Below are 15,090 nucleotides of genomic sequence, written 5' to 3'. Positions count from 1 at the left end.
ATAAAGGAATGGTGGGCGGAGTGTCCAAAGAGGTCTTTCTTGTCTCTTTCTCCTTATTTTTCCTGCTGCAGATTTCTGTATGAGCGGCATGAGCAGTCCAAGCAGGACCTCAAGGGGCTGGAGGAGACAGTTGTGAGTGGTTTCCTTCTGTGCCTCATTGTCGGACTGGGTGGAGGCTCTGTGCTCCTCACCTCTTCCCCGTCCTCACCTCTGCCCACCCTGTCCCTCCTGCTCTTTTACTGTGCGTCGGTGGCACAGTCGGCATGACAGACCACCGCTGTATAGACAGAAGGTTTCAGTGATTGTGGAGGGGGAAGGTAGGCCTGGTCTCCAGTTGCCCCCAAGTTTGCACTATTCCTCACAGGCCCGTGAACTCCAGACCCTCCACAACCTGCGCAAGCTGTTCGTTCAAGACGTCACGACTCGAGTCAAGAAAGTAAGTGCGCCCACCCACGGGTCACACCGACCCTGTACTCTCCTTCCCTCTCAGGGCTCGCCAGCCTGTTGTCCCCTGTGGGGTCATTTGGCCTCAGGACAGCGTCTTTCTTCCTCTAACCAGAGTGCAGAAATGGAGCCCGAGGACAGTGGGGGGATTCATTCCCAAAAGCAGAAGATCTCCTTTCTTGAGAACAACCTGGAACAGCTTACAAAGGTTCACAAACAGGTCAGATCCAGAAAGGAGTGGAGAGAACTTGAGGCCAGGTCCCTGTGATACCCACCTCCCGAAAGGCCCCTTGGTTCGGGAAGACTTAGTTGCATGCTACGCTTAGCCCTCTTACCCATGAGTCCCTGCTTGGTACCTTATCTGACTACACGTGTGCACTGACCTTTGCTCTGAACCCGTTCTCCCTTCTCAAAAGTTTTTCTCGCCTATCTTTGCTTAAAGTGAAAGTCCCCATCTGGAGGACGAGGTTAAAATGCATGCAGGACAGAGACACATGGGGGTGTAACTATCTGAGGGCTGGGAGGTGGGTCAGCAGCAGGCTTGCGTAGCCTGCACAAGGCCCTGCGTGCGTCTCTCTCTAGCTCTGTTGTGGGGTCATGGTCCAGGTATAATACTACCAGACTTCAGACAGGGATATAAGGAAAACAAGGGCATCGGGCTTTTTCTTAGCAAAACCAAACAAAAACACTTCATGTGCAGGTGTACCCCACAGTAAATGATGTTCTTCACATGACCCACCCAGCCTCTAGTGGGCGCCAGTCAGGACGCCTGCACTGAGCAGCTGCCTCTCTGTCCCCCTCTTGCTGCTTGCTGCCCTGTAGGTGGAAGCCTGGGTTTCCAAGTGTGGGCTCTCTGGGTGAAAGAGCAGTCCCTCCCGAGGAATCAGGTCAGGAAATGTTGGGTGTGTCCACAGCAGAAGAGGTCCCATCCATACCGAGGAACCAGCGCACCCAGTAGTCTGGCCCTCTAATTGATTCATAGAACAAGTCCCAACCTAAACTTCACTATCTCTGTCTCGAGTCCACCTTAAATTCCATCTGGACTCGTTCTCTAGCTAAGCCCACCTTTCCCTCCCAGCCTGCTGTCTGTGTAAAGACACGGTGAGTGCATCCTTGTGAAAACTTCATAAATTTGAGACTTGGCCACAAACTGCTGGATTTGCTGTCTTTGGACCTCCCGAGGGTTTAAGTGTTATCTTTCCTTCCCTCTCCTATTATAAAATGGTAGGACATCTTAACAGAAAAGCTGGATGACAGCTAGAAAGATCTTTTAAAAAGCAGGCTAGGGACCTAGCTGAGTTGAGAGAGTTCTTGTTGAGCTTGGGCAAACAAAACCTTGAGTTTGACCCCAGTCCCTTACAGCCTGGTCATGGTAGCACAGGCCTGTAATCCCAGTACCTGAGAAGATAGAGCTTGAAGGCAGCTGAGGCTATATTGTGAGTTCTAGGCCACCCTGGGCTACTTAGTAAGACCTTGACCTACTGTCTTTCTTTTTCTTCCTTTTTTTAAAAAAAGCTTCTCCTCTTTTCCTTCCTCAAAGCCTCTGCTTCTGCTCTAAGTCCCAAACTCCAAACACTGCTCCCCTACAGGATAGAGAGAGAGAGTGAACGAGATCCCTTGTTAGCAGACACAGTCTGTGAAGGAAATAGAGTCGTCACCAGCTAAGCTAAGCCAGCAGTGCAGAGACGTTTGACGGTCCCTAATCAACTAAAGCTGCTCAGAAGATTCTCTGTCCCTTCCCCGTCATGCCCTCTGCTGTGCTGACCTGCCCTCCCTCCCTCCCTCCCTCCCTCCCCCCCTCCAGCTCCCAAGGCCTTGCACCTGAGTAGTTTCAAGTGCTCCAGTCAGTGTGCGTGCAGACCCTGCAAAATGATCTGAGGGCCTTCTCACTGCAGAGGGGTTGCCATTACACTCTGGCATGATTTTAATGGGGATGGGGAGGACAGCCTAGGGGTTGGGTCCCTAGGGAAAAGTGGTGAGTGCTGCAAGCGTTTTTTTCTTTCCTTCCTGTGAGGCTCCGTGTGTGGCTGTATGGGGGTCCCAGATCCCGGCTTCTGCTCCTGTGCTGCATGGCTCTCACCCTCGCCCTTCTCAGCCCGTGTCCACCCTCAGACTGTCATGTGCTCTTGCTGCCCTGCCCTTGGCATGCACACACAGCCATCTTATTCCCACGGGGGCCCTGGAGCTGTTGGTCAGGCGTGGGCTGTGACATACAGTGGATGGGAGTGTCCAGGTGGATGAGGCACGGACAGGGCACTGTTGTAAGAACTCGGGCCATCTCGGAGCTGCTGGTTTTGCTGCTTAGAAAACAGGGAGCTGGGAAGAACTGGCTGGAGCTGCACACTGCTAGAGGGAAGGAGGTCTCTCGAGGAAGAAATGACAGGGTCCTGATTCTCCTTTATTCTCTCTCCTCCCAACCCCCACACTCCTCTGGGTGGCTCTATTTTGGGTCACTGGCTTTTCTGGGTTCTTCTGCGTGGCTCACTCCGCAGCTGGTACGTGACAATGCAGATCTGCGTTGTGAGCTTCCTAAATTGGAAAAACGACTTCGGGCTACGGCTGAGAGAGTTAAGGCCCTGGAGGGTGCACTGAAGGAGGCCAAGGAGGGCGCTATGAAGGACAAGCGCCGGTACCAGCAGGAGGTGGACCGCATCAAGGAAGCTGTGCGGTACAAGAGCTCTGGCAAGCGGGGCCATTCTGCCCAGATTGGTGAGTGGATGTCAGTGGGTGAGACCTCGTCACCACCTGAGGCAAACACAGCCAGTCCCAAAGCGCCAGACAACTTAGCACTTGCTTTTAGCCCCAGTCTTTCCACCACAGGATGATGATGTCATTTTGCTGGGGTTGACCTTGGGACCAGGTGAACTTGGGTAACCAATAGCTTTCTTACAGTTGTTTCTCCTGTCTCGTAGCTAAGCCTGTGAGGCCCGGCCACTATCCTGCCTCCTCACCCACCAACCCCTACGGTACCCGGAGTCCCGAGTGTATCAGCTACACCAACAACCTCTTCCAGAACTACCAGAACCTGCACCTGCAGGCTGCGCCTAGCTCCACCTCAGACGTGTAGTGAGTGATGTGGGCATGGCCAGAGCTCCAGCCCAAGGCCTTCTGGGCCCTGGGAAGGCATAGGGTGGTGTCAGCTCTTGGCTCATTTAACAATTAATTTCCTAAGTCATGTGGTTTCTGACCCTTTTTACGACCTTCTGGGTTGTGGTTAGGAGGTGGGTGCTGTCTCCCTGTGTCCGTGATTGGTGACCTCTTTACCAGGGATGGAAAGGGTGACTGACTGGGAGGGGGGTGGGCATAGTGGCTCTCAGAATGGTGGGCTGTGGGCCCCAGGGGCTGCAGCGCTATTCTGTTCCTTCCAGCTTTGCCAGCAACGGAGCCACATCTGTTGCCCCCTTGGCTTCCTACCAGAAGGCCAGCACGGACAATGGTGAGTGACGAAGACCCAGCCGACAGGGTCCCCAGGGAGAAGAGAAGTGATTACAACAGACAGGAACAGAACCTTCCTCCCACTAGAGTGTCAAATAAAAAGATACCGTCAGGGAGGGCTCCGTGGCACTGCGCTTGCCTAGTGTGGTTTCCTCCCTGCATTCCATTCCTGGTACAGTGGGGTGGGGGTGGGGGGATCCATGTGGGTCCGCTGAGCCTTGGGCTTGCTTAGGTCTCCAGCCAAACCCACTAGTTTGTTTAGAAGTAGCTGCTCTGTCTATCTGTCTGTCTGTCTATCCCTGTCTCAGTGAGTGTAAGTATAATATACAGCTTGGATGGGTGAGGGTAAAGTGCGTCAGTTTCCTAGTTTCTTAGAGGCGTGGGTGTTAGGACGGGCAGGGTTGCGAAGACTGTTCTCACAGCAGCCTTTTTCTCACCCTGTGTTCTCAACGGTCATCACTTCAGGAAACGCCACAGATATCAACGACAACAGGTACTCAGACTCCTAGCCTTGGGTTCTCTAGGTGGGACTAGAGGGAAAAGCGAGTAACACTGCTCTCTCTGTGTGGACTTCCCTGGAGCTCTGGCGGGGGAGGGAGGAAATGAGGCAGGAGATCAGGCATTCCCGGGATATCTGATACTTTCTCCCTACTTTAGGGAACGTTCTGACCTTGGACAAGGCCTCGAGTTTCCTTAGGAAGCGAGCATCTTCCCTGCCCTTGCCCTCCAGTATCTCTCAGGCACGCTGTCAGAGCACTGACCATGGCAGGAGCAGAGCTCACGATAGAACGTTTCTTCCTCCAGGAGTGACCTGCCCTGCGGCTATGAGGCTGAGGACCCGGCCAAGCTTTTCCCTCTCCACCAAGAGACGGCAGCCAGCTAACTCCCAATCCCGGCTGCATATCTGCACTTTCAGGTAGCTGAGGCAGCTTCCCTCCCTGGTCCCAGTCTCCACCTGTCTGGCCCTGGCCTCCTCTCCTGTTCATGAGTATGTGTGTGTGTGTGTGTGTGTGTGTGTGTGTGTGTGTGTGTGTGTGTGTGTGTGTGTGTGTTATGTGTGCCCCCACATCCAGAGGCCAAGGTTGGTTGGTGTGGTGTCTTCCTCTGTGCGTGTGTATCTTCCTGTGTCTGTGTGTGTGTGTGCGTGCGCGTGCGTGCACACTCACATCCAGAGGCCAGCTTCGGTGTGGTGTCTTCCTCTCTCACATTCCATCTTACTTTTTGAGATAAGGCCCCACACTGATCCTGGAGCTTGCTGTTTTGGGTAGACCGGCTGGCCAGTCAGCTCTCCCCCTCCCCCTCCTCCTCCCCCCGCTCCCATCTGCCCATTTCTGTCCCCTGTGCTGGGGTAACAGACTGGCCTTTATGTAGGTGCTGGGGATCTGAACAGAGTCCTCATGTCCATTCAGTAAGCATGTTATGAATGATCCATCTCCCCACTTCACCCCCTTTTTAAAAAGAAAAATCTCAAGATCTTTCAACTCCTGCTTGTCCCCATATGGTGGCAGCACACGCCTATAATCCCAGCACGCAGACAGAGGCAGGGAGATCATGAGTTCGAAGGAGTTCTGGGTTAGTGGGACTCTGTATCAAAACCAAACAAAAACATTTGCTAAAAGCCTAAATCACATCCATATCCAACCCTGACCTCCCATGGCCCCAGCTTTCTTCCCCTTAGGTGCTGTGACAACTGCAGTACTGAATTCTGCCACTAGGGGTCACTGCCACACGTTAAATTTTTTTTTTTTAAAGCAAGGGCTGCTGTCCTTCTACCACCTACAGCCTCACAGGTTGGAGACCTTAGTTATGGAGAACTTGAGAGAAAATCCCATTGTGCCTATGCCTTAACCCTAAAATAATCTAATGCCTAAGCCGTCTCGTGTACGGCGATGCCTGCCTTGTTCTTGAGCTCTATTCCTGTGTCAGCATATGCTACCAAAGACTATAGTGCTGTCTGACTCTTGGTGCCTCTAGCTAGTGACAACAGTATGGTCAGTAAAAATGGAAACCAGCTGCCTCCCCACCCCAAACCCTCCAGCTTCAACACCTCTCTCTTTTTAAAAATTTATTTATCATATATAAGTACACTGCAGCTGTCTTCAGACACACCGGAAGAGGGCATCAGATCCCATTGCAGATGGTTGTGAGCCAACATGTGGTTGCCGGGATTTGAACTCAGGATCTCTGGAAGAGCAGTCAGTGCTCTTAACCGCTGAGCCATCTCTCCAGCCCAACACCTCCCTCTTGCCAAATCCCCTGTAGCACCAGGAACCCCTCGTTGTACCTGGTGTCCCCGGGCACCTTGACATGGTTGTTTTGAACCCCAGATGGACAGTTTTGTTGTGCACATTAGCTCCTTCGCTGACTAGAATCAAGGGGAAATGTGTGATCTCTTCATAGTGCTGGGCTGCAGTAGGCCACATCTCTCCAGGCCAAGGGAGACCTGTGAAGGGGGAGAGGATGCTGGGAGGATCTGGGGTGGAGAGGCATGGGTTAGACTGACTGGAAGTGGGGGTACGGCTGGATTCGTGGTGTTAAAGGAACTATAAACCAAAGTGTGAGCTATGCCGTCTGTTTCTACACAGAAGCCGGGCCAGGCTGGGTCCTCACACCTTCTTTCTCTTTCTTCCCCAGTTTCTAAGAGGGACTGAGGCCTCTTCTCTCAGCATGCTGCAAAACCTGTGGTCTCTGACACTAACTCCCTCCCCAGCCCGTGTCGTTGGACTGTTTGATGTCTCCTTCTACTCTGTATCTCTTTGTACCCTGTATCTATTTATCAGAAGCTGCTGCTACGTCTCTCCTCTCTGTCCTACCCTCTAAGTATCTGATGATGTATTTAGCAGTTTTAAGCATAGTCTCCCTTCCTCGCTGAGCATTAGGGAGGAGGGAAACGTTTCTCCTTTCTTCCTTATACTTGTTTCTTACACCAAGTGATGTCAGTCACTGAGTAGAGGTCACAAAAGATAAAGGAAAAAACGGGAGCTGGGAGGCTGCCATCCTCGCAAACACACATGTACATGCTCACCCACGCGCACGCACACCCACCCACACGGTGTACATACAAAGCCTTAAGCAGAAGAATGTCTTAGCATCTACGAAAGGAGAGAAACAGACCCCCCCTTTACACAGAGCACAGAGGAGAACCCAGTGGAAGGTTTGTGACAATGCCCTCCCCTCCACACATACACTCCTCACCTGAGTCAGCAGACTGCAGGTGCTGTCCTCTGGCCTGTGAAGTCGGCCTTTTGCTCCCTCCTTCCCCAGTTTGAGAGCATGGATTGTCCGCGGGACTATTTATTTCCCTTTCTGGCCCAAGCCTCTTTTGATACTTTCCACCCCAGATATCACAACCAGAACTTAGAGTTGGTTTAAAACATTCTTCTGAAAAGTCGAGAGGGCAGACTGCTGAGAAACAGCTGCTCATCCGTCCACGCCAATAGTTAGAAGCAGGGGAGCCAGGATAGTTGGCTCCCTGGGGCAGGGGAGTGAGCAGGCTGGGGGACTACCGTGTGCTATCCTGTCACAGAACCCTTAGGTGGAGGCCAGAAGCTCTGTCTTTCTCCCATATTGGGCTGCATGTGCTTCCCACCTCTGACTTTGGTTTGGGGCTTCCAGTTTATTGGCAGAATAGCTGTCTCTAGATGCCTTCCCTTCAAAATGGAGTTTGGCTTGTTCCTCCCCAAATAGAGTTCCCTCTATAATCTCCATCTGGTCTCAAGTGCACTTTAAAGACGGGTGGGGAGCAGGATGGAGCATGGCAGCAGGCAGCTCCCCTGACACAGGATAAAGCTCCGCTTTTATTCCCACCACTGCAAAAGCAAGAGCGGGGTGTGGTGGTTCACACTTTCCAATGTTGTTCTCAGGAAGCTAAGGTAGGAAAACTGCTAAATTTGAGGCTAGCCTGGACTGCTACACAGTGAGATCCAGGAGAGCTTGTGCTATGATGGGAGAAACCCCTATCTCAAAATGAAAGAAAGGAAAGACAGACAGACAGGAAGGAGGGAGGAAGAGAGAGAGTGCAAGAGAGTGCGTAGGGACTAAGAGCTTGAACCTAATGCTCTCCCCACAGCCAGCTCAGCCCAGGCCCCCTCCTGCCCAGCAGTGAAGAGGATGCTTCAGTTCAGATAGTCTTTCCTGCCCATGTGCTAAGGTAGTTTTCCAGATAACTGCAGGGATAAAGCTCAGTACTCAGCCTAAGCCAAGAAATACAGTAGCCAGATACTCGGTCTTACCCAGGATAGGGGACCAGGACTCTCCAACAGAGGGCAGCCTGCCGCCCAGACCCTTCTAGGCCTCGGAAGAAAACTCCCTGTGGATGACAGCTGGCAAATAGTGGGTTGTGACTCCTTCAAGGGAAAGTTTCTGCTCTTTTTCCCTATCAGGGAGTGACAGGGATGAAGACAGCGTCAGACCAGCATGGGAGAACCCCCAGGCGGCAGTTTTCAAACACTTTAAAAATAAATCCTATGTAGGATGATGTAAGCAGGATGAGCCTAGGGCTTTGACCGTGACTCAGTGGTACCTCGCGAAGACACTTAGTGTGACAAGTCTGGGGCTTCAGTCTATCTCTGGAACTGCAAAAAACCACAACCAAAACGGTGAAGTAATTCAGAGCTGGGAACTTTATTATTTCTTTGTGTCCATGCCCTAACCAGTGGAAAATGCTTGCTTAGTTAGAGGGCCCTGGGATAGCCCTAAGAGGTTGGAACTCACTTATTTGCAAGAGGGGTCCAATCTGCTTCCCCCACCCTCCACCCTGGAACCACAACTCAAAAGAAAGGTCAGGAGGTGCAGACAAATCACACTGCCTCAGAAGGAAGAGAGCGTCCTCTGTGGCTCACGCCAGTAGGACACCTGAGAATCTGAGGGCGATCTTGCCACCCAACAATTCTTTCAAAATACAAGGAGGGAGATGTGGAGGTGTACAGCGGGGCAGACAAGGAAGGAGGTGACAGTGGTCAGCCTTCTCTCAGCAAGATGTAAGGGAAACGGCCATTTGCCAACCTAAAGAAACAGCCCTTCATCAGAAGGTTCTCAGCATACACACTCCTTGTGTTCACTACATCCCCTTCAGAGAGCCAGGCCACCACAGGGGCCCCTGGCCTGACCACTTACATCTGCCAAGATGAAATATTGCATGCCGGCGTGGGAGACAAACCAAACCACACAAATCCCAGTGTGTATTTACTTGGTGGACACAGATACCTTTAAAATAAAATGAATTCGATGACGACTGGTTGTCGCCTTTTTATTTGTTTTTTAAAGGGCTTTTGTCTGTTTGTTTTTATGTCGATACATGTTTTGTCTGCACATGTGTACGTGTACCGTGTATGTGCCTGGTGCCCTCAAAAGGCTAGAACAGGGCACTAAATCCTCAGGAACTGGAGTTACAGATGGTCCTAAGCCATGATGTGGGCCGTGAAAACAGCCCAGTGGTTACAAGGAACTGGCACAATAGCCCAGTGTGCTGATTTGAATGAGAATCTCATCCCCCAGTACCTGGAGCTGTTTGGGAAGGATTAGGAAGTGTGCATTCCCTTAGCTCTCTCGGCCTCCTGCTGTGGATACAACGTAAAGTCTAAACTGCTGTTGAACAGGCCTCCCCACCGGTCCCTGCCTCCTACCACACTCCCCTCCGTTCATGACTGTCATGGACTCGAAACCTCTGGAACTGCAAGCCCCAACGCAAATGTTTCTTGTAGGGGTTGGGGATTTAGCTCAGTGGTAGGCCCTGGGTTCGGTCCCCAGCTCTGAAAAAAAGAAAAGGAAAAAAAAAATGTTTCTTGTACAAATTGCCTTGGTTGTAGTGTTTTGCTATAGCAATAAAAAAGTAAAACACTCTGTTTTTATTTATTGAGACAAGGTCTCATGTGGCCCAGTGGCCTCAAACTCACTATCAGAATCCGTCCCTGATCTCCTGACCCTCCTCCCCAAGTGCTCAGATGACAGGGACCTGCTACCACATCCAGCTGAAGATCCTTCTCCCACTTCCCTCCTCTCAAATTTAGTAGTTAGCATAGATTATACATACATGTACACAAACACATATTCATGTGTACATATATCCTGGCAGGTATGTATGTAGGTATCTGTATAAATATACAATCATAAGCATGTTTGTATCCTTGCAGATGTTTTCCTGCATATTTCTAGAATATGTGACATTCTTCCTCCCCCTTGAAAATACATTCTGGAGATCCTTGCGTGTCGATATATATCCATTTAACTTGCTGAAAAGTATAAAAATGGGGCTGGAGAGATGGGGCAGCAGTTAAGAGCACTGACTGCTCTTCCAGAGGTCCTGAGTTCAATTCCCAGCAACCACATGGTGGCTCACAACCATGTGATCTGATGCCCTCTTCCAGTGTGTCTGAAGGCAACTATAGTGTACTCATATAAATGAAAATGGATCTTTTTAAAGTATATAAATATATATTTATACTATACTTTATCAACCATCCCATTATTGGTGGATATCCAGGCTGGTTATGAACTTTAACAGAACGTGTATCCTGCTCTCTTCATGTTCTCGCCTAGACCTGCACGGTCCCTAGGCCAGTTCCTCCCCCACTCCCCCATGTCTCTGTGCTCCCCTTGACAACAGACTCAATTCTGCTGCTCCACGATCAGCTAGCCCCATCATTCTTTCAATCTCCATCATTCTCTCAAGGCATCTGTGCTGGAGGAAACTACAGTCAGAATGTTGGGGCCACAGAGGATGAGTTTACAAACTCATCTGACCCTTGGGGTGGCCCCGACCCCTACCCTGGTATATTTCATTTCAGTTGCCCTGCCTGCCATCCAGAGCACTAGCCTAGATCCTAACTCTCCTAGACCCACTCCACAATCTTTGTGGAGACAACCTTGCTTCTGGTTTAAAGGGAAGGCCAGGGGAATCGAGTGTGCAGTCACCCAGTTACATGACACTTCCCGGGGAGGAAGGAAGAAGTGTCTACTTAGTCCAAACAATGGACTCCGTGACATATTGAAGGAGGGATACCATCAGTGTGTGACTGGTGTTTATTGGAGTGCTTCAGAAACATGGGTGAAAGCTTACAGGAGCAGAAATGACTTAGAGACAGCTGCATCACCAGAGCCCAGCGTAGCTCAGGAAACCTAGAAGCAGCCTCACCTCTCTCTTTCAAGCAGTTCAGTTGGTCTGAGCCTCTTCAGGCAGATCAGGGGTCTCTGCTCAAGGCATCTAAGCCTGTCTGAGTCTCTCAGCTTTCTTCATTGCTTACATTTGCTTGAAGAGGGAAGGACCGAGTGTATCTGCTCAGTTTGGGGGACTTCCTGAGCCTAACAGGCTTCCCTGCAAGATGGAGCGTTTAACCTCCCTTTCGAATGAGCATCCTGTCTGAAGGAGCTTTTTACCCCGATGCAAGGTTTTTCTCTTGAGGTGGACACAGATCTCCATGCTTACACTTTCAGGGGTTTTGTTGCTATTTCTTCCAAATTGAGACATTATCTCTTTGGGAGAGGAAGGAAGATAGTGAGTAATTAATCAGGCTCAGAAAACTATAAGGAAAGCTTGGCATTTGGGAGGGAGACAGAGACAGGCAGATCTCTGAGTTCAAGGCCAGCCTGGTCTATAGAGTGAAGTCTAGAACAGCCAGAGCTATGAAGAGAGACCCTATCTCACACGCAACAAACAAACAAACAAAAACAAAAGAAAACAACAAAATAGAAAACTAAAGGGGGCTGGAGAAATGGCTCAGTGGTTAAGAGCCCCGACTGCTATTCCAGAGGTCCTGAGTTCAATTCCTAGCAACCACATGGTGGCTCACAACCATCTGTAAAGAGATCTGATGCCCTCTTCTGGTGTATATGAAGACAGTTACAGTGTGCTTATATATAATAAATGAATAAATCTTTAAAAAAAAGAAAGAAAGAAAACTAAAGGAAGGTACAAGACCCAGGAATTTCAGATAATTTCAAGAGTTGCAAGGTTCCAAGTTTGTGTCAGCAGGAGAGATTTCTCTGGGAGAGACGACCTTCATAGAGTTGCCTGCAGGGAGCTCCATAGGTTCAACCTCTAAGCGGTCACTGTTTGGCTCTTTGGTGATACATTTGTCTTTGAGTCACTCCTGCAACCCCACCCCTCCTTCAGTAAGTAGACCCTCAATCCTACTTCAGTAAGCAACCCTTCACCTCTTCTTCAGTAAGCAACCCCTCACCCCTACTTCAGTAAGCTATGTCCCTCTCCCAACCCTTTAGTTCACTAAGTAAACTCAGGTGGAATCGTTTCTTTAGTAGATCTGCCGAGAACAGGCATGACTTCACATCCTGAAAGGCCACACAACTAGAGCCCAGCAGGGCCAACGATCAAGTGAGGGGCAGTTACATGGTCCCAGTGAGGGGTGGTAAGGCTGTGGTTGAGGATGATGCCTGAGGTGGAAGTGTTGGGAGGAGACACTGAAATGGCTTCCTCCCCTGTGTTTGGGGGGGATGTGCTTCGTGCTGTAATGGTGCTTGTGCACTTTCTGTTATCTTTGGTGAGATTCACAACCAAGGCTGGGGCATCATGGGGGTGGGGTCCTAAGGATGCTGTCTTGCCCCTTGATGAGCAGGCTTCTCTACATGAGTATAGGGATACCCTCCAAATAGCTGACACAACATGTATGTTGTCATCCCTGAAGCGGCAAGAAAGAGAGTCAGTCGAAAGCAGCTGTGGTCAAGTTGCTTGTCTTTTGCTGTGGACGTTTAGTCATCCAAACACAGTTTAGCTGTCTACCCAGAAAGAACTTACCACGGAAGAGGGTTAATTATGAGAGCAGGGCGGGTGGGCGGAGACTACAGATGCTATCCTCTGCTGAGCTCTGCCGAGGCAGGAAAAGTGGATAAAGGGAAGGAAAAATGGGGGTGTTGGCTTGCCATTCCTTATAGAAGGTAAAAGGGGAGGGAAAGTACAAACTAAATCTGCAATAAAGGGCTGCAGAGATGGCTCAGAGGTTAAGAACATCACCTAGTCTTCCAGAGGTCCTGAGTTCAATTCCCAGCAATCAAATGGTGGCTTATAACCTTATAATAACATCTGCTGTCCCCTTCTGGCCTGCAGGCATACAGGCAGGCAGAGCACTGTATACATAACAAATAAATAAATCTAAAAAAATACATTCTGCACCAAAGAGCTTTTCCTGGGATAAAAAAAAAAAAATCTTAGAGCCTGTTGGGAGAGAATTAAACAGTGAGGAAGGAGAGTGATGAAGGAAGGAGGGATAGAAGATGTCCCTGGTCAGACATTTAACTCAGGGGTGAGGATGAAATGGGGTCCCTAATAACAGTCTAGTTCAAGAAACTGGTGATCAGGGAATAGTGCGCAGATGAATTGCTGACATTGGTACTGCCTTTTATTTTTTTAAGAAAATTATTTTTATTTTATGTGCATTTTTTTTAGGGTGTCAGATTCCCTGGAAACAAGATTGCAGACAGTTTTGAGCCACCGTGTGGTTTCTGGGATTTGAACTCAGGACCTCTGGAAGAGCAGTGCTCTTAACCACTGAGCCATCTCTCCAGCCCCCTGGTACAGACTTGTAAACAAGGAAGGAAAGTGTGATCCCCAGCCTAGCTGATGAAGCTGGGGGACACCTGGGAAGTTGCAATCTGAGTGTTACAGAAGTGAGGCATCTGAATATAACCACCCAGCCTGCCTGAGGCAAAACTGCATTGTCTGAGACAATAGAAGAGCTCTCTTTGCTCAGTGGGTTGGTCATACGTCTATCATCAGCTGAGGTCCCCATGAATATCAGAGAGCAATTGGAAGGACAGACATTCCTGAGAGAATTGAGCATTTGACAAGCAGTAGTGTGTGTGTGTGTGTGTGTGTGTGTGTGTGTGTGTATTATATCACATAATTACATCCACTACATAATTATGTAATATACAAAATATACAGTAGACATGTAGTATACATATCATACATTCACTTAGCACAACCATTTCCACTGGAAACAGCTGCAGTCACAAAGCCAGCACAGCCGTTGGACAGAGCTCCCGCTATGCTGAGTCGGACGCTGCCGTTGCTGCTGCTCTGTCAGTGCTCCTGCTATGCTGAGTCGGACGCTGCTGTTGCTGCTGCTCTGTCAGTGCTCCCGTTATGCTGAGTCGGATGCTGTTGCTGCTGCTCTGTCAGTGCTCCTGCTATGCTGAGTCGGAAGCTGCTGTTGCTGCTGCTCTGTCAGTGCTCCCGTTATGCTGAGTCGGACGCTGCTGTTGCTGCTGCTCTGTCAGTGCTCCCGCTATGCTGAGTCGGACGCTGCTGTTGCTGCTGTTCTGTCAGTGCTCCCGTTATGCTGGAGTGTTGGATTCTGCTGTTGCTGTTTCTGTCAGTGCTCCCTTTATGCTGAGTCGGAATTAATTTTATGTCTGTTGCTGCTGTTCTGTCAGTCAGATGCTGCCGTTGCTTTTGGAAAGTCCTAAATTCACAGATGCTGCTGTTGCTGCTCTCCTGCTTTTCGGAGACTGCTGTTGCTGCTGGTCAGTGCTCGCTATGCTGAGTCGGAAGCTGCCGTTGCTGCTGTTCTGTGGGCCTATGTGGCTGCTGTTCTGTCAGTGCTCGTTATGCTGAGTCGGAAGCTGCTGTTGCTGCTGCTCTGTCAGTGCTCCCGTTATGCTGAGTCGGACGCTGCTGTTGCTGCTGCTCTGTCTCTCACCTTTAGGCTTCGGTCTCTGCGTGTTGGATTCTCGCAGAGTTTCTGCATTATGATTAATTTTATGTCTGAGTCTTTTTAGGAAAGTCCTAAATTCACTATCTCTCCTGCTTTTAGGGAGGTAACGTTATCTGGGCCTATGTGGACGTCTTCCTTAGCCCTGCAGATCATGATGGGCGCAGATGAGCACTAAGCTAGGAATTTCTAAATGAAGCCCTCTTGGGGTATCCTCTTGGGGTATCCGCCGCTAGGCAAACTCAGGCTGTAGAATTGGAACACGGTAAACTCAGAAATGGTTGACTGACTCTGACTGGCCAGGAGAATTGGTAACAGATCCAAAACTTCTTTTTTACAATATGCTTAGAGTTCCCTGAAAAGGTAAAGACAGGGGATAATATGGGGCACACCCCTGGAGGAATAGGACGCAGTAACTAAAACAGACTAAAATAACCTTCTCCTACTTTCCGGCATTGCTGATGGATAAAAAGAGTCATTTCAGATATTTGCGGGTAGGGTGTCTGGAGTGCTCCAACACTACAAGCCCTGCCAGCCTAAAAGCAGG

The 15,090-nt window shown here is 49.9% G+C and overlaps 1 protein-coding gene across 1 annotated transcript in view; it reads left to right on the top strand.

Annotated features, from left to right (window-relative positions):
• The window catches only part of Kif5a (kinesin family member 5A), a 36,007-nt gene extending 26,898 nt beyond the window's left edge, over window positions 1-9,109 (top strand). Inside the window, exons 21-29 of the mRNA XM_032913667.1 lie at window positions 72-132; window positions 365-436; window positions 560-664; window positions 2,937-3,153; window positions 3,357-3,510; window positions 3,813-3,880; window positions 4,345-4,372; window positions 4,684-4,795; window positions 6,514-9,109. Coding sequence (XP_032769558.1) covers window positions 72-132; window positions 365-436; window positions 560-664; window positions 2,937-3,153; window positions 3,357-3,510; window positions 3,813-3,880; window positions 4,345-4,372; window positions 4,684-4,762 — 784 coding nt within the window. The 3' untranslated portion in view covers window positions 4,763-4,795; window positions 6,514-9,109. The remainder of the gene's footprint in view (window positions 1-71; window positions 133-364; window positions 437-559; window positions 665-2,936; window positions 3,154-3,356; window positions 3,511-3,812; window positions 3,881-4,344; window positions 4,373-4,683; window positions 4,796-6,513) is intronic.
• Window positions 9,110-15,090: the final 5,981 nt, after the last annotated feature.

Source organism: Rattus rattus, chromosome 1, assembly GCF_011064425.1.
Source record: "Rattus rattus isolate New Zealand chromosome 1, Rrattus_CSIRO_v1, whole genome shotgun sequence".
NCBI lineage: Eukaryota > Metazoa > Chordata > Mammalia > Rodentia > Muridae > Rattus > Rattus rattus.
Note: the sequence above shows the minus strand (reverse complement) of the source record. Positions and strands in the feature narration are given on the sequence as shown.